The sequence below is a fragment of the Setaria italica genome, chromosome IX (assembly GCF_000263155.2).
Source record: "Setaria italica strain Yugu1 chromosome IX, Setaria_italica_v2.0, whole genome shotgun sequence".
Lineage (NCBI taxonomy): Eukaryota > Viridiplantae > Streptophyta > Magnoliopsida > Poales > Poaceae > Setaria > Setaria italica.
The window spans coordinates 57,033,022-57,050,417 of record NC_028458.1 but is presented as its reverse complement, the minus strand read 5'-3'; the positions used below and the strand labels follow the sequence as shown (position 1 = coordinate 57,050,417).

General features: G+C 49.1%; 3 protein-coding genes across 5 annotated transcripts; 2 read left to right on the top strand and 1 right to left on the bottom strand.

Moving 5' to 3' along the window:
• The first annotated feature begins 1,803 nt into the window (after positions 1 to 1,803).
• On the top strand, positions 1,804 to 6,649 carry LOC101781088 (probable serine/threonine-protein kinase PBL21). Its single transcript, XM_004985785.4, has 5 exons — positions 1,804 to 2,737; positions 2,820 to 2,980; positions 3,066 to 3,255; positions 5,344 to 5,735; positions 5,825 to 6,649. The coding sequence occupies exons 1-5, from the start codon at positions 2,656 to 2,658 to the stop codon at positions 6,128 to 6,130; spliced, it is 1,131 nt and encodes a 376-aa protein (XP_004985842.1). The 5' UTR covers positions 1,804 to 2,655; the 3' UTR covers positions 6,131 to 6,649.
• Positions 6,650 to 7,542: 893 nt separating this feature from the next.
• Positions 7,543 to 10,460, top strand: LOC101780685 (probable serine/threonine-protein kinase PIX13). The gene is made up of 5 exons (XM_012842737.2): positions 7,543 to 8,093; positions 8,179 to 8,471; positions 8,987 to 9,122; positions 9,604 to 9,743; positions 9,849 to 10,460. The coding sequence occupies exons 1-5, from the start codon at positions 8,027 to 8,029 to the stop codon at positions 10,377 to 10,379; spliced, it is 1,167 nt and encodes a 388-aa protein (XP_012698191.1). The 5' UTR covers positions 7,543 to 8,026; the 3' UTR covers positions 10,380 to 10,460.
• A 111-nt stretch (positions 10,461 to 10,571) lies between these two features.
• On the bottom strand, positions 10,572 to 16,109 carry LOC101780284 (protein NLP1). 3 transcript variants are annotated; one of them, XM_012842735.3, is made up of 6 exons: positions 15,854 to 16,109; positions 14,431 to 15,364; positions 14,145 to 14,204; positions 13,036 to 14,062; positions 11,058 to 12,594; positions 10,572 to 10,959 (listed from the first exon to the last, which is right to left on the bottom strand). In XM_012842735.3, exons 2-5 carry the CDS (start codon positions 15,205 to 15,207, stop codon positions 11,708 to 11,710), a joined length of 2,751 nt encoding a protein of 916 aa, XP_012698189.1. In that variant the 5' UTR covers positions 15,208 to 15,364; positions 15,854 to 16,109; the 3' UTR covers positions 10,572 to 10,959; positions 11,058 to 11,707. The 3 variants fall into 3 exon arrangements, with proteins under 3 accessions (XP_012698189.1, XP_012698190.1, XP_012698188.1); XM_012842736.3 differs by lacking the exon at positions 15,854 to 16,109 and having other exon boundaries at positions 14,157 to 14,204; positions 14,431 to 15,609; XM_012842734.3 differs by lacking the exon at positions 15,854 to 16,109 and having other exon boundaries at positions 14,431 to 15,608.
• Positions 16,110 to 17,396: the final 1,287 nt, after the last annotated feature.

Below are 17,396 nucleotides of genomic sequence, written 5' to 3'. Positions count from 1 at the left end.
CCTGCCAAACTGCAGCAGCCATGCTGTGTAGTCTGTAGTGAAGGAGTAGCCCCATGACCCATACCGCCCATATGTCTCATGTTCTAGCAAGTAGTTTGGTACTTTGGTTGTAGATCGCGAGAAAGCAGCTACACTACATGGTTATCGTTTTTGTTTTGTACTTCCTCCGTTCCAAATTATAAGCCATTCTAACTTTTTTTGGAAAGTCAAACCATTTTATGTTTGATCAAAATTATAGAGAAATTCCAACTTTTTTTGGAAAGTCAAACCATTTTATGTTTGATCAAAATTATAGAGAAAATCACAAAAGTTTATGGCACCAAATAGATATACTATGAAAATATATTTAATGAAGAAACTAATGGTACCTATTTGATATCATGAATGTTAGTACTTTATTGTATAAATTTGATCAAATTTGAAAAGTTGGAATGATTTGTAATTCGGAACGGAGGAAGTATCCATCAACGATAATTGCAGGAGTGCATGCATCTCAGGGAGCACTTTTCCTGACATGGGCCAGCAGCTGGAGACCACATTGGAGGAATGGAGGCCTGGCTCTGATGGCACCGACAGTTTTCTCTTCCCTCCCTGTCCACACTGTCATTTGGTAACGATGGCATTATTCTTGTTATGCTTCAGCAGGAAGCATGCAGTTCCAGGAATATGCGTTACAGCGTTAGCCTGATTCACTATTTTCAAGGATTTTTTTTTGTTTCAAACGAACAGAAAGTACGCTGAAGTTTCCAACATTTTGGCAACTGAAAGTGACCTCAAGATAGCCTCTCTCTCTACCACTTTTTCTTAATATAAAAATCTCTTTACCACTTTGAGCCCCTGCTTCCTTCTGCTTTTGACCACCATCCCATTGCCCCCAGATCAGGAAAACATCAGAGCATACTTCCTCATTCCGTAACCTAGGGGAAAAGGGCATATTGTTCCACACTCACATGCTCCTGAATCCTGATTTCCAAGGATGTACACCTGCATTGAGTTTTCTGACCACGCATGCATCAGCATCTGCATGATTGCCACTAATACAGCAGCATAGCGCGTTTAACTGTTCCTAGTACATTGTTGCTCCACACCAAGCAAAAGAAGATATCAGCATATTTAACAAAAAAAAGGAAGAATCACTCAAAGCACTCAACATGCATGCACTTGGAGGATGCAGAACAAGGCACGTTCGATGCAACATTGCAACGCATTTACGATTCAGCATGACGCCCTGTCGACTCCACACAGGTCTCAGCGGCGTTCATCTGAACAAAACCAGACCAGATTTACGATGCACTGTGGATGACAGTGTGTGTGGTATAGCATAGCAATGCATAACATTGATGTGGCGCTTGCTGCTCTCTGTCCTTCAGATTCATCCACTATAGTAGCCTGCTGCTGCGATGACCGAAAATTTAAGGGTTTAATAAATCAGAACGTGACACTAAACAAGTCAGAAAATGACGCTGAATTAACAATCGTCTTCCATTGTGGAAACGGGAGGAGGGAAAAAATGGAATGCCAGTATTGACTGGGATGGGATGACATGTGGGCCTGGTGTACATGTTCGTCGTCTCCCTTCCACATGGCAGTTCAGCTGGCTGCGAATGGTGACTCCATTTTCGTCAGTCCATCGCCGTGCATCTGCTGAAAGCAAGGGGCGCTACATGGCAAATATCCTGTGCTCCAGTCTCCAGAAGTCCAGATCTACCGCTGCGCAAACTGGCGATGGAAGGGAACGATCGTAGCACGCGGGACACGCCAAAGAAATCACTTTCTCTCTCCCTCTCCCTCCCTCTCTCTCTCTCTCTTTCTCTCTCTCCCAGCTCGCGGGAAAAGCCGCCCCGGGAAACCAGCAAAGAACCCTCGGAACGACGAGGACAAAACCGCACACCAGACCGCGCACGAGAATGGCCGCCGGCGCCAGACTCCACCCGCCCAGCTGCAGCGCTTCACCCGGTTCAGGCTTCACGTTCCTGTAGAAATTGACCGCCCGCCAGAGGGGATAGATAATCTTGAAGTGAGGCAAAAGAGGCAAGAAATTACTCGGGAATCGCGCTATGATTTCGGCGTTTAATCTTGGCTCCCGATTCAGCGTGGGGTTAGGGGTCAAATGCGGGGCCTCCCTCCGAGTCCTTCCATTCCCATGGCGCCTGCTATGATTTCTTGCCAAATCCCCCGCGCCGTTGCCTCCCCGAGAGAGTAGAGCAGCAATCCCCCCCGGGTCGTCTCATCTCTCTCGCTCTCTCCACTCGCATCGCTTCCTTCTCCCTCCGCTGCCCTCCCGCAGCCGCCGCCGCCCCGTGGATCCTCCACTGAGGCGCACGGACGGAAAGAGGCCAATGGGTTTGGTTCGGTCCATTGGCTCCATGTAGGCGCATGGTTCGCTCACTGCAGATGCCCTGCCTAACCCCGCAATTCGTCGCCGGTTGCTGATCAGTCGAGCTCCTGATTTGGAGCTTTTTGGGGGATTTTCTTGGGGGCCCATGGGCGTGTTTCGTTTGCTGCCCGGTTTGGCCGTGCATTAATAGCCGCTTCCTTGTGATAGTCCTCTCCCTCCCTCCCCTCTCCTCTCGCTCGTGTCCTTGGTTCTGTTCTTGGGAGTGGCAGCCTGGTTCTGGCAACAAGAGTTCTTGGAGAGCGTCCTGCGCCGTTCCGATGGGTTGCTTCGGGTGCTTCGCACCGGAGGCGGACGAGGGAGACGGGGACCACAAGCCCTCCAAACCCGATGATTCATCAGGTCCGGGCTCGATTTCCATCCGCAGTGTGTTCGGCCAGGTTTCATGGCTTGGATTGTTTGCCTGATTTTTGCTGGGAAACAGGGGCTGATGCGAGGAGAAAGGTGGCGCCGGATGTGGCCAACGGCTACGCGCACAGCTTCACCTTCAAGGATCTGCTTGTGGCGACCGGCTACTTCAACGAGGCCAATTTCATAGGGGAAGGTGGATTTGGGAAGGTGTACAAGGGCAAGATCAATGGCCAGGTGAGCTAAAAAAGACTACTTTTTGACAGTTTTTGTGGCTCATGGTTTGATTTTTCCTAATGTCTTTTCCTTTTGTGATGTGCAGATGGTGGCGGTGAAGCAGCTCGCTCAAGATGGTGTGCAGGGGAGGAACGAGTTCTTGGTGGAAGTTCTCATGCTGACAGTGCTCAACCATCCCAATCTTGTCAGCTTGGTCGGGTTCTGCGCTCAGGGGGACGAGAGGTTGCTCGTGTACGAGTACATGCCGTTCGGCAGCCTGGAGAGCCATTTGTTTGGTAACTTGTTCTCATCAAACTTTCTGCTTCTTGTCTGGAGCTAATGTGCAGTGTTCGTCTCAAAAAAAAAGTGTATGCAGTGTGCTTCTGGAGTTGGTATGTTCGGGGGTCTGTATGTTTTATGTCAATTGAAATGGTTGGCTACTTTTTCCATTGGCTTTTGTGATACTTCTCTGCATTTGATTCCTTGCATGTTTTAGATGACAAGCTGCTCTAGCATTTTACGGTCTAGTATTCCTTCATTTGGGCAATGTGCTTTCTTAAGCAGTAAAGAAAGGGGAAAAGATAACAGGGGCAACTAATTGAAGATTGCAGCACCCTAATGCGAAATTGGATGGGATAAAAGATAAAATCAACTCCCTTGTATGCCTTTTCATTTTCAGTTCAAGAAATGGATGACATTGTGTCCTTTGTTCCTTTAAAAGCTTTCATCAGATGATGTTCTAACTTTTCTGCTACTAGGAATACTATTACTGTGGCCTGTATGTTCTTTGCTTCTTCAGTTTTTGTTCACTCTGAACAGACTATTTTTTTAACTGATTTCCTAATCAAAATGTAACCAGTTTCATAATGAAATGTATTGCAACACCTTTCCTCCCCAAATCACTCAAAAGCTCACCTAACATGTAGGAGACGTCTACACATGCCTACCAAAGCTCATCCTTGCACCTTACTACGTGCACTGAGTCAGATGCCACTCAGTTCCTATATGGAACTATCCACCATACCAAAGCTCGGGCAACACTGGCTAATCCAGTTGATCTGGTTATTACATGAATAAATCACCATTAGTATGATAATCACAATAACATTTTAGGAGGTTGTAGGCAAGAATCTTGTGATTTTGAAGTATGACCCTTCGTGCTACTATTTTCTAATGTAAGCTAGGCACCGATTGTGCCAGTAAGCACAAAATAACCTACTATTACAAATTTATGCCAGTAATGTTCTAGCCCTGTCGCTGGAAAACAAAAAGTAATGAAGTTTCACCATCTGATCTTTTGTTTCTATTGCCTTCTTTATTTGAATCCAGGATGTCTTTTCAACTCCTTCAAAAGCTAAGGTTTTTATTTGTACCAGGATCATGAAGAAAAATTGAGGATCCTATTTAATGTGTTAACTACTGCTTCACACCCTTATGTTACTTTTCGTAGGAAGCTATTTTCCTTCACATTCATATATTTTAGCACTTGAACTGCAACTCTATGTTTTTTGTTTATCTTTCAACAATATAAATGCACTTGTTTCAACATGCCTTTGCGGTTTGCACCTCCTTTTCTTAGAAGCAACCGATATGTCTGCTAGCTGTCAAAACTAATGGATGAGAATGCTGGTTGTTTGTCTATGTTGCAAGCTGTCAAAACTGTGGCATTTTCTCTTGGAGTGAGCCAAGAAAATAGTGTTCCTTGCTATTGTTTGCCTATGTATTGCCACAAAGTCAGAGTTCTAGGCTCCAGCAACTGTGCTTCATTTAATTATTTTACTAAGTGAAGAACTAGATAAACTTTGTAAGCTCAGCAATGTTATTTAATAACTGTATAGTCAAACCAGTGAACCACCTATTCTGTGAAAGGGTGCAAGTGCTAACGTTGTACTGATTTCTATCATGCAACCAACACAAAGTGTTTGTAATAATTGTTTGTTTTAGAGTTTGAGACCTGGAAAACCCCCTTATTCTAACAGACTGTGCCAAAATTGTTCAGCCACATAATACCTAAGGCTAGCCAAATTGTCCCCACAAAGAATTATTGAAGTCCTGAGGTTCTCATGTCTTGTCTCATGCCTGAACATGACATGTTCTTCCTGATGATAGCAGTGCTAGGCATGGGTATCATGTGAGCCCTTGAAGTTCTATGTTCTTTTTTTGTATTTTTTGTATGAGTATTTAGATCTTTGTGTGCCCCCCTGTTTGTGTTGCTATGCTTAAGGATTGTGGCTGCTGTTGTTTACTACAAAGTTTGATGTAGCAGACAAATCATTTTAATATTTTAATGAAATATTTCCGTTGGTACCATTGCAAGTTTACGTTCAACGTATTTCTTTTGTTTTTCATTCGATTGACAGAGGTTTTCTTTCACCTTTGATTAGATGTGCCTCTTGGCAAGAAACCACTTGACTGGAATACACGTGTAAGGATAGCTGTTGGAGTAGCAGAAGGGCTTTCTTACTTGCACAATGTAGCTGATCCACCAGTCATTTACCGTGATATGAAAGCTGCTAATATTCTGCTTGGAGAGGATTTCAGTCCAAAGCTTTCTGACTTTGGACTTGCAAAAGTTGGACCTGTTGGTGACAGAACTCATGTGTCCACAAGAGTTATGGGTACCTATGGCTACTGTGCTCCTGACTATGTTGTGAGTGGTAAACTTACCATGAAATCGGACATCTACAGCTTCGGTGTCCTTCTGTTGGAACTGATAACTGGCAGGAGGATTTACGACGCGTCAAGGCCTAAACCAGAGCAGAGTTTGCTAACATGGGTAAGGACCTTTACCTTGTAATGTTTAAGATCATAGAAGGTCAAAAGTTTTTCATTCATGCAGTTCCTTATCATCTCTGAATTTTGCAGTCAAGGCCATTTCTGCATGACAAGAGGAAGTTCTACCGGCTTGCTGATCCAGCTCTGCTGGGCTGCTACCCGTCATCAGCGCTGAACCAGTTAGTTGTGATCAGCATCATGTGCCTCCAAGACCAGCCCCATGTTCGCCCTATCATCGCTGATGTTGTGATAGGCCTGAACCATGTCGCAAGCCAGCCATATGCCCCTGAACGCCCGCCGGTAGCTATGAGCTCCCCTGCGAACAGCGGGTCACCGCAATTCGTCGGCACGCCATCCAGAAGGAGAGGTGGTAGAAGGATGGCACAGTATGCATAGCCAAGATTGCATGCTTGTCTAGAAGAAGAGCAAGATATCTCAGTCAGATGAGACTGAGACTGTTAGGATTGTTGAGATTGAAGCCGTCAAATTCCATATAGTCAGAGCCTTTTTGATTGAGGAAGTGGTCTTGAGTGACCTGCTTGACAGAGTTCTAGTATCTTCTCTGAGGCTGATGGTAGGAGTTCAAGCTGACCATGACTATTGCTCTTTCCATGTGCTTTATTGTTTCCAGTTTTGAATTCTGTAGCTAGTGTACATAGGATCAGTGCCCTCTGTGGGGCGGCAAAAATGCATCAGTCCCAAGTAGAAAAGGGGAACAGTGAGACCCTTTTGGGATGTTCTTCAAGTTATCAGTCATGTACAAAGTTCTCCTATTGTTTGGTACTTCGGTGCATGTTGGTTAGTAGATGCAATAAGTATTTCACAATTGCTGGTTAGTTGAAGAGGCAGAAAAACTATCAAATGTTGGACATTTGATATTTTTGAGCTGAATGCTGGTAAATTTGTAGAGTCAAAGCATATAGTCAAATGTCGAATATTTGATAATTGTGGGCTCGATGCTTTGGACATTAAATCATAGAGTCACAGCATTGCAGTTTACTAGCGTGGAACGATTCAAATCGTTGTGCCTGTGGTTTCCGGCCGTGGCGATGGGTGCAGGGCAATCGTACATGGCGTTGACGTGGCCTAGGCCAAACTGATGAATTGGTCCACAGAGCGGCCACGTCACTGGAGGCGCCACGACGATGCCTGTTGCTCGCTGCTTTGACCTGGTCGACGATCCAGAAGGCAGAAGCACACTGGTGCTGGGGCTGAGGGTTTTTTTTTTCCAGTGTCCGATTGGCGTTGACTTACGTCTTCTCCTCCAGACGGTTTACGCTTTCTATGGATTTTTTTTTACTGAAAATGGATAAGTCGATGCCCCAAAGAGATGGACAGTGATGTTAGGCACTAAGAGCATCTCCAAGAGCAGATAACTTTTTCTTCTTTCACCAAGGCTGTCACTTTTGACAGAGTCCAGGCCGAGAAAAGGAGGATTGTCAGTGGAAACAAGGCGTGCTGATCTCTCCTCGCGGCAAGCAGAATTTGTGTGACTGGCTGGCTGTCGCAAGGAGTAAGCGAGGCACTCAACGGCCTATCCAGCGCCCACATGAATCTCATAGTCTGAACCCACGATCCGATAGGGCAGAGCAGGTTCAGAGCTGGGCCGACCGAGAAAGCGACAGCCTGTTTCTTGGGGTTGCCCGGCTTCAGAGAAGCTCGCGTCAGTGGCTCAGTGCGCGCGGCGGCCGGCGGAGCTTGCGAGCGTCGCGCCTGGGAAACGGAGGAGCAGCTGCCCTGAAGGTGTGGTGAGTGGTGACGCCGCGTTCCGTCGTCGGCGTTTTTATCCCTTCTTCTCCTTCCTTCGTCCCGTCTGCCTGGCAGTGATCCAAGTAGAGTTCTAGACCAATCAGGCGACGACAGGGTCGTTCACTGGCAAGCGGGCCAGTGCGTGACGTGGCCCAGCTTTTGCAAATTAAAGGGCACACAGCGTCATCTAGCGAGGACTGGACACAGTCCCAGTCCCAGTCCCAGCAAGAAACGCTTGCGCGCGCGCGCGCGCGGACCGAGTCCTGGAGCTGGATGCCAAGAGCGAGTTCACACTATCCAGTGGCGTCAAACCGTGATGATGGAGTGGGTCGGCAGACCAAGCCCATGCCCAAGACCAGATAGATAGCGCACTCCTCCTCCCTTCCCTTCGCGCCATCTCCTTCCTCCCTCTCCTTTCCTACCGCGATGTCCACGTCCCGTCTCCTTCCGCTCTCGGATTAGTACTAGCTAGCTAGCACATCGCCCACCACGCGCACCAGCACGATCGAAGAAGCCAAGGCGTGCTTGCTCCGTTGCTTCGCCATGGGGAATTGCTTCGGCTCCGCAGACGCCGCCGCCGCCGCCACGAAACCGCCGAGTCCTACCAAAGGTTCGCCTGCGCCGCCGCTAGTTCGGCCGGTTCAGTCACGAGGTTTCGATCTGATCGTGCTGACGATGTGTGCGTGTACTTGCAGGGCCGCCGGCATGGCCGAAGCCGACCGACGGCGGCAGGACGCAGGAGAAGGGAGGTGCGGGGCCGGGGCGCGTCCTCGAGGCGCCGAGGCTGAGGGAGTTCACGCTCGCGGAGCTGCGGGCGGCGACGAAGGGGTTCAAGCCGGAGATGGTGCTCGGGGAGGGCGGCTTCGGCCGGGTCTACAAGGGCTGGGTCGACGAGCGCACGCTCAACCCGGCCAAGAGCAGCGCCGGCGTCATCGTCGCCGTCAAGAAGCTCAACCCGGAGAGCGTCCAGGGCCTGCAGGAGTGGCAGGTAAGCTCTCTCCGTTGCAAAATTGCATTTGGATGTTCATATGCTGAAATCATGATTTTCCCCCGTCTTTTTGTTTGATTGATGAAAAACATTTCTGGTTCAGTTTTCTTTTTTTTCGTCGCTTTCTTCGTGGAACACTGTACAGGTCAACCGCCCTAGTTTTCGCCTGCCCCGCCATCATTTTTTTTACAACTCCTCTTGCATTGGTTTAGCTCTCAAGAATGAGATAGGGACTCCCTGATCCATCCATCCTACCATCACTGCGTGCATATGTCATACCATGTATCTTTGTTATGATTGACGTTTGAGAACATGCTGTGGCAATCAATGTGCTAATGCAGTGTCAACGTGGCCCGTTGCTTGTTTGATTGCACACCTGCATTGTTTAGTCCTCGTTTCCATGTTCATTCGAGCTGTCTGATTACTTGTCATGAGTTCATCGGCGGCTTGCTGATTCATCCAAGACCAAGTGGCGTCTCTTGATCACGTGCATTTTTCTTGTTTCGCAAGTGCAGTCCGAGGTCAACTTCTTGGGCAGACTGTCGCACCCCAACCTGGTGAGGCTGCTGGGCTACTGCGGCGAGGACAGGGAGCTGCTCCTGGTGTACGAGTTCATGTCCAAAGGCAGCCTGGAAAACCATCTCTTCAGGAGTAAGCAGCCTACCGCCCTCTACGATTGGCATTCTACTTTTCAGCGATTCCGAAATTTCCGATTCACAAAACCTGGTCCTTCCAAACTTCCACAAGATTGACAAAAATGCAGAGCTATAGGAGCAAAAAATTTGGTGTGGTTCGCTTTTCTGACACCGTTCCTGGTCACTAAACACCTGCCTAACCTGGCTAGGAGCCTAGGACATTTGAAAATCCGTGCATGAATTTTGTCTGAATATGAAGAACAATGCTTCAGATCTTGGCCATCTAACTAGATTCTAGAAGTGCATTTGACTTTTGGATAGGCAATCGTCGCCTACCAGCCCAGCAGTTGGCTGCATCACATGTTGGTCTGAACTTTGAAGTTTGACCAAGTGGCTTGTACAAGTCATAGCCGCTGTTCGTCGGCAACAGTAAACCGCACATGGTAAAACTGCATGACATCCCTGTCTGACTTGCTGGATACAAACTCTTGGAGCAGGGGGTTCGACCGAGCCGTTGGCATGGAACACGAGGCTCAAGATCGCCATCGGCGCGGCGCGCGGGCTGGCCTTCCTGCACTCGTCGGAGAAGCAGGTCATCTACCGGGACTTCAAGGCGTCCAACATCCTCCTCGACTCGGTAAACAAACCCCAACTGATCATCTCAGTCTCGAGTCACCGTGTGCATCATTGCAAACTCGACGAGGTCACGCTAATGCCAACCACATTCACATCCCGTGTCCAGGACTTCACGGCGAAGCTGTCGGACTTCGGGCTGGCGAAGAACGGCCCGTCGGCGGGGAGGTCCCACGTGACGACGCGTGTGATCGGCACCTACGGCTACGCGGCGCCGGAGTACGTGGCGACGGGGCACCTGTACGTGAAGAGCGACGTGTACGGCTTCGGCGTGGTGCTGCTGGAGCTGCTGACGGGGCTGCGCGCGCACGACCTCAACCGGCCGGGCCACCAGCAGAACCTGGTGGACTGGGCCCGGCCCTACCTCTCCGGCCGCGGGAAGCTGACGAGCCTCATGGACCAGCGCCTCGGCGGACAGTACCCGCCCAAGGCCGCGCTCCAGGCCGCCAAGCTCGCCAACAAGTGCCTGGCCGGCGACCCCAGGAGCCGGCCATCCATGGCCGACGTCGTCACCGCGCTCGAGGGCGTCGAGGCCATGCAGGCGCCCGACGCCGGGGCCAAGGGCCACCGGGACCTGCCGCCGCGGCCCGTCGCGCGCCGGTCGTCGCCGTACCATGATTCTTCCAGGCCGCCGCGTTGATGCATCACTGCTTGAGCTTTGCTGCTAATGAACAACACTTTTGATTGAGCTTCATTCATCTAACCGATATACTAGAGTTTATTCTTACTTTGCAAACGGTGCTATACCTGACTAGTTCCTCGTTAGCCAGGCGACCAAACCGACCGCCGTATCATAGGACCGTAAGCAACTCAGAGTAGCACAAAGTACATGTACATTATGATTTCTGAAATAAAAGTACATTTGCAACATAAATACACAACAGTTTGCCTCAAAACATCCTACAGTGCTGAAAGAAAATGAGAGGGAAAAAATCTACATGGATCAATGTGGTCTAGGATACTAGACACGTTCAGTCTTCTAAGTTCTAACTTGACAAATTATTCACCATCCCTTCTGAAAGGATGAAGCACAGACATGAAGAACTACCAAATGTTTGACGTGCATACAGAACCTGATTTTAACATTGATCGGGGACCAACAAAATTGCACTTGGAACAAGGGGACGAGCTTGATGCAATGATGCGTGCACTGTTGTCATGTCAGCGCTCTTGAGCTCCAGGTGCTCTGTTCATGTATCAATGAGGAGCATCATGTGCCTCTGCAAGATGGGGATACAAGTAATGTTAGCTTGCCTGCAATTGTGGTGAGATTTACGATAACAACTACCGAAAAGCACTAGTTTCATCGCATACTCACACTGGTGAGGAGGCATTTCAACATTCCCGGTCGGATGCATTATAGCATTGGCGAATTCTGTTGATTCCGAATCCTGTAACTTCTGGGCGCTCTTTCAAATATTGAACTTTGAAGGAAAACACTACACAATTTTGAACAGGTAAAACCCCCAAAGAACTTACACCTGTGCACTAACCTGTTAATGACTGCTAAACCTAATCCAAAGCTTCATTTCGACAAATCACTACTAGTTCACCCTCTGACCTATATTTGCTGTACACTAGTTTGGTAACTGCAACTGCAATAGACTACTTCTACAGTTATGAAACTGAAATAGAAGCACAATTTTCCATCTTCTGCTGCCACGAACAAGACTGTATGCAGTTTACTGCATACAAATTAATCCCAACTGCTAACAGGGAACACCGACAATCACTTCCTTTCCAGCTCTAGCACATACCCAGCAGCACTAGACAGAATTTTCTGGCCACTTGATTATTGGTTGATCATGGTTTGCTGGGCATCTGACTATTGGATGGTAACAAAGTTATAGGTATTTACATATGCTGCCTGTGCATATCATGACTTAAAACCGAGGGCAATGTCAAACTTCTTACTTCAACTAGAGATGCGATGCTTTCTCTGCATCCTGGATTGGCATTGTGCCATTGTCAGGACAAACCAGTTTGACCAAAGGAAGGACCAAGCACTGGCTGAACATTAGCATTTACCAATATTCTTACTGTTTGAGCACTTGATGACTTGTACACATCAATACACTCCAGCAGGTCCGCATCACATGTTAAAAGAACCCACTCAGATTCATCATCTAAGTACTTGAGGTCCACATACATCTCCTGACCAATGCTGAACCGCTTTACAATTTCTTCTTTTAGCTTTTCAAAACCCCAACTAGGTTGAAGTCGGAATATGCATCTTTCTTCACCATACATGGCTTTTATTTTGAGGGATTCGGGCTTAGACTTTTGCATGCCTGACATGTTTTCCACTGGCTTTTGTTCACTTAAAAGCATTTGACTCTCAGACCTAGGCAGGGTGACAGGTCTTTCTTCGGTAAACATTTGCAGTTCTGCATGGCTCGCAGCTTTCAGTAGTGTGGAGCTCTGATTCTCCTCCATGAAAACTTCTTGCTTGACTGCAAGCTGAGGAGCACTGCCATTCTGTTGCGATTTTGAACCACTGGAACAACCATGGCTGGAGTTTGAACTTTGGCTGCACGAAGGGGACATGGAATTAGAGCCAGAAGTATGCGAAGTGAATCTGCCCTCGCACTGCCGATCAGGAACCGAAGGTTCCAAGTGACCTTTTTGCTCAGATAATGGATAAGTGCCATCCCCTTGTAACTCTCTTTCTAACCATGTGGTCTTGGTAAAGTTTTCATAGAGCGAGCTGAGCTGAACTGTTCCTTCAGCACCATGTACCGAATCAATCACCATTTGCAATTTCTTCAGGGAGTGCCCAACTTTCTTGATCTTCCGTGATGGCCAACGATTAATTCCATGTTGCCTGCATATCCTCTTCAATGTTGTAGGGCACACTGAAACAGGTAGTTGAAATGGTTAGACATAGTATAGACATTGAAGTTAGGATCTACGCAAACAGGAAATGAAAAATTAAGACCGTTGTACCTTTCGCTTGCAACTGAGCAAAAACATTGGAAGCTAGATCGATAAATAATATTTTTAAAAAAGTATGTTTGATTCGAAGTATCCCTCCTGATCACACACTACACACCTAATTTACATCCCAACTATCAGCTAATAGGATTCCATGCATTCTTCAGCAGCAATAACACTGAGTAAAAGTTTTACAGTTCTATTTGTAGCATGAAAATGAAGTTATGGGCATTGGAAGATGACGTTGTTTTCAGCAGGCTATCTAGAAGCTACTGCCTAAGTGCCTATCCATCCAAACAGAGGAAAGTACTAAAACAAAAGGAGTGGCAAAGAACTGTAAAGATGTGTGGGTCAGAAGTTACCTCCTAAATTCTTTGCAGCTTCTTTCAGGCTGCCAGCAAAATGCTTCCGAAGCTCTTCCAGGCTAACAGTTTTCTCCATCTTAGTGCGCCGCTTCTCGACTGTTTTGTCCAAATTGGAAGGGCTTGGATGTCTGGAACAAATAGGCTCCTTGACCTCATATTCTTCGTGATGCTTAAACCCTGAAAAGATGGTACCTTTAGGGCCTAGGACAGGTGGAGTATGCCAGCCAGCCGTAACACTGAACCCTTCATCCTCTTGCTTGCTGAATCCAAATGGCAGGTCACCATCCATTTCTTTCACTCCCTTACTTTGAGCATCAACAAGGCTTGCTATCCATGAAGTTACCTCCTCAGAAGTTTCCAGCGATGTTGTCCTCACAGGAACTTCAATGTTGCTACAAACCTCATCCAAGTTTTCATGAATGGGCTTTTCATAAAATTCTGCTGGGGTTACTGTACTTGTTTCAAATGATCCTTCATCCACTAGTTCTTTTAAGCTGACAACTCGTAATGTATAGCAGGTCTGCTGTATTGTAATGGACAAAGAATTAAGCATGGCCCTTTGCTCTTCGCTCTCTATACAGTCCACTGGCAGGAAGAATTCCAAGACATAGTCAAGGCTTCCAGTCCTGATACTTCGCAGCCGGATGGCAACTGCAGCCTTCAAGTTGAAAAGTTTTGCATGATGTGAGAGAGGGTATTGGGCCTTGCTGTAGGCAGTAACATCCGTGGCGAAACATGGCTCGTTTGTCCCAAATGCCCTACCAACAACACCCTCACCCCTGAACAGATGATGATCGGAGCAAGCTTGGTGAAAGCCCGTTACATTTGGGTCACGAATGTAACATGCCTCGTCCACAGTCGACACACAGTACTTAAATTTTTCATCGGAGTGGCGGCTTCCCCTCTTTGCTTGGCAGATGCATGGTATCCATGTTTGGGCCAGTGGCAGCTCGTGTCTCTCGCAAACAGTTCTGAGAACGTCAATGATCTCCGGTACAATTGCTCGGTAAGAAGTATCAGCCACCTAACAAGGAATAAGCAACATATGTTACCGATAACAACATTTCAGGCTTTCAACTATCAGTACAACAATATGATGTTCATACATTTAAGCTCACGTTTGCATGGGGATCACTTGAAACATCAGTGCTTCTGAGATCTACCTCCTGCAAGTTTGCATAAACACAATCTTACTGAGGCAAGAACACCACCAAACAAAGGAAAGTGAAAAGACGGATTACTTCGGGGATTGGTGTGCCCGGTAGTAGCACGTCTCTTCCTAAGGGCATACCATCAAACAGGTTAAGAGCATAACAGCATAGCCTGCAGTCTGCAGAGAAGTGGGGATTGGAGGATCGAAAAGAGGAAAAGGAGCAGCAGTGGGCAATCTACCTTGAGAGCACTGCATATGTTCTCTATCTCGGCATTGTAGTTGACCTTCTGCGTGGTCATGACGAGCTCGACGACGCCGAGGCATGCCCGGCTGCGGGGCTCGAATATGGGGAGCGCGACGCTGCCGCGGATGTCGAAGAACTGGGCGTGGTGGACGCGCGGGTACTCCTCGGTGGAGAAGTAGCGGACGTCGGGCGTCCACTCGGGGACTCGGCCGACGAAGACGCGGCCGGGCAGCCCTAGCTCGGCGCACGCGCTCTCGTCGGCGGAGAACTGGTACTTCATCGACACCGAGCGGTAGTTGGCGAGGCGCTGGTTCCGGCTGTCCAGCCAGAAGGGCTGCCCGCAGGTGGTGAGCACCTGGCGGTCGCCGATGAGCGTGGGGACCCAGACCTGCGCGAGCAGCTCGCCGGGATGCGTCTGCGCGATGCGCTCCAGCGCGCGGCGCATCCGCTCCTTCACCGTGGCCTCCACCTCCTGCCTGGGCTGGAACAGCCAGGCGCGGCGCGCCTCGGGCCTCTCCGTGTCGTCCCTGTCGTCGTCGCCCGGCGGCGCGGGGGGAGTCGCCGTGGTGGTGGTGCTGCAGATGTCGAACAGCGGCGAGAAGCAGGCCCCCGGAGACGCGCCGGGCCCGGGCTGCGAGAAGTCGGAGAAATCGAACCCCGGCGCCGCCATGAACAGCTCCTCCATGAGATCCAGGTCGCCGACCGCAACGTCCTCCATGACGGCGTAACCCAGCAAGCCGTCCTCGTCTTTCTGCGCCGCCGGCTGCTCCATCAACCTCAAGTAGCTCGCTCACTGACCCGACCTCAGAATCTTGGCATGCCAATCGGGGAAAGGAGCACACGAGAACCGCCGCCGCCTCCGCGGCCGCAGCGCCTGAGCCAAGCAAGCAACGAACGCGAGCCACGAACCACCAAGGAGCCTGGATTAACTGGGCACCAGAAAGAAGAAAACGATAATACTGTCCGTCAAATACTCCAAGGAATCGAGCACGCAATAGGCGATCTTTTTGGTTTCGAGGCGCATGGCTGCCACAACGGACGCCACTAGTCCGCACAACACAAGGCGAGCAGGGTAGGGCGACTGGGGAGAGGCAGAGCTGAGCTTACGGACGAAACATCCCCATCGCGGAAAGGAGAGCCAGGCACATCGCGGTCACACGCCCCCACCCCCCAATGGAGGAAGAAAGTGGTAGCAGTAAGAAACACGAGACGGGCACACTAGCCATTTCACCAACCCAACCGGTCCTCCATCCATCCTGCCGGCAGCCGCAACTTGACCATTGGTGCTCCTGCCTCCCCCTTCCCACGAGATAACGGAAGCAAGAACAGGACAGGGCAGGACGAAAGGGGAAAAAGGAAAAACACACGCGCAGCTCTAGTGCTCTACTGCATCAGACGCCATGAACAAACTAACCCACCTCATGGCATGCCGATCTCTCGTCGCCGCAGCAGCTCGCCAATAAAACAGTTGATGCAGCAGGTAGCTCTTGCCTTCGCGGTCTCTCTATGACCGATCCATCTCACAGAGACACACGCACTGTTTCTGCAGGACTGAAGCAGCGATCTTGTCTGCGTACTCTCGTGGATCAGATGGATTCTGCTGAAAAGACAGGGAGAGAGAGGTGAGGTCAGAGAGTCGGAGGCGGTGGTGGTATCGTACTTGTGCAGCGCAATCCAATCCCTCCCAGGCGTCCTCGGAGTGGCCTATTTCTGCGCCTGCATCTTTGTTTGTGCAGCCGCACGATGACGACGGAATCTCCTCACCGCCAGCTTGCCCGGGTGGGGACCACGCATTGGCGGGTTGGGGCAGCAGGGTCAACCGGATTCCCGTGGGCCCCGCGAGGGGCAGGCCCGGGATTTCACGGGGGGATGACGTGGATGGTGGTCAGGAGGATATGTATGCGCAGGTCGGGACCCGCCGTCATGCGCTGGCAGACGCCGTGGCGACGGCCCGTGCGGCGTGCGGATGTCATCTGCTGCTTTGGGTTGGGTTGGGTGATTGGTGATTGGGTGCGGGCCGTGGCCGACCAAAGATTCTACCGCGCCTGCCTGACGTCGTTTCTCTCAGATGCGCAAAAATTTTGGTTATGTTTCCCTTTTCTAAAAAGTCCCTCAAGAAAAAAAGAACTTTTCTCAAAAACGATTTGAAACAGGGAAATTATGTGTAAATTTGACCTCAAACGCACTTATTAAAATTAAACCGTACACGTCACGGTACGCTTTTGTGGCCTTATGTTGATACTATATATTCTGGTCCAAAATTGGTGGGGCTCACGAGAGAAATGAGCCTCCTAGCTCTCGCAAAAAAAAAAATATGAGCCGCCTATGGAGTACAGTTGACCAAACGCCTATTTGGAGTCCTGGAACGTACGGTCGCTGATTCTAGCAGACAGAAATTGGCTCAGGGCATTTTCATTTGGCAAAGAATATCTTGAACTTGTTGCTTTAGCTAGCACAGCGTTGATGAAGACGACACTAATATTCTTTAGACGGAAATCTTTCGTCTTCTCAACGCTGTCTCTTTGCGTGGAATTTTTGCAGGAGCCCATGGAACCAACGCAATGTTGCCACTAGCTAGTAGTTCGTATCTTAGAGATAGCATCACGTCAGGTAATTGATCAGATACTAATTATACTAGTTCCGAGGATTATATATGCACACACTGGCACATACTCGTATACGTGTGCACTACTGCTTGCCACGTGAGCCTCTGCTACCCCGATACGTCAGGGAGGGTGCCGTATCCGTATCGGATATGTATCCGACACCGATACATCATGGATACGCCACAGATACATTGAGCTGCTCCCTCACCTTTTGCTCTAGCAGATCAGTGCCTCCTTGCTTTTTTTTTTATCCCCCTCGTGTAGCCTCTTGACTCACGTTGTGCTCTAATGGTGTTGTGTGCTTGTGCTTAGTGCAAATCGATATAAATCACAAGCTTATATTTACCTATTATAA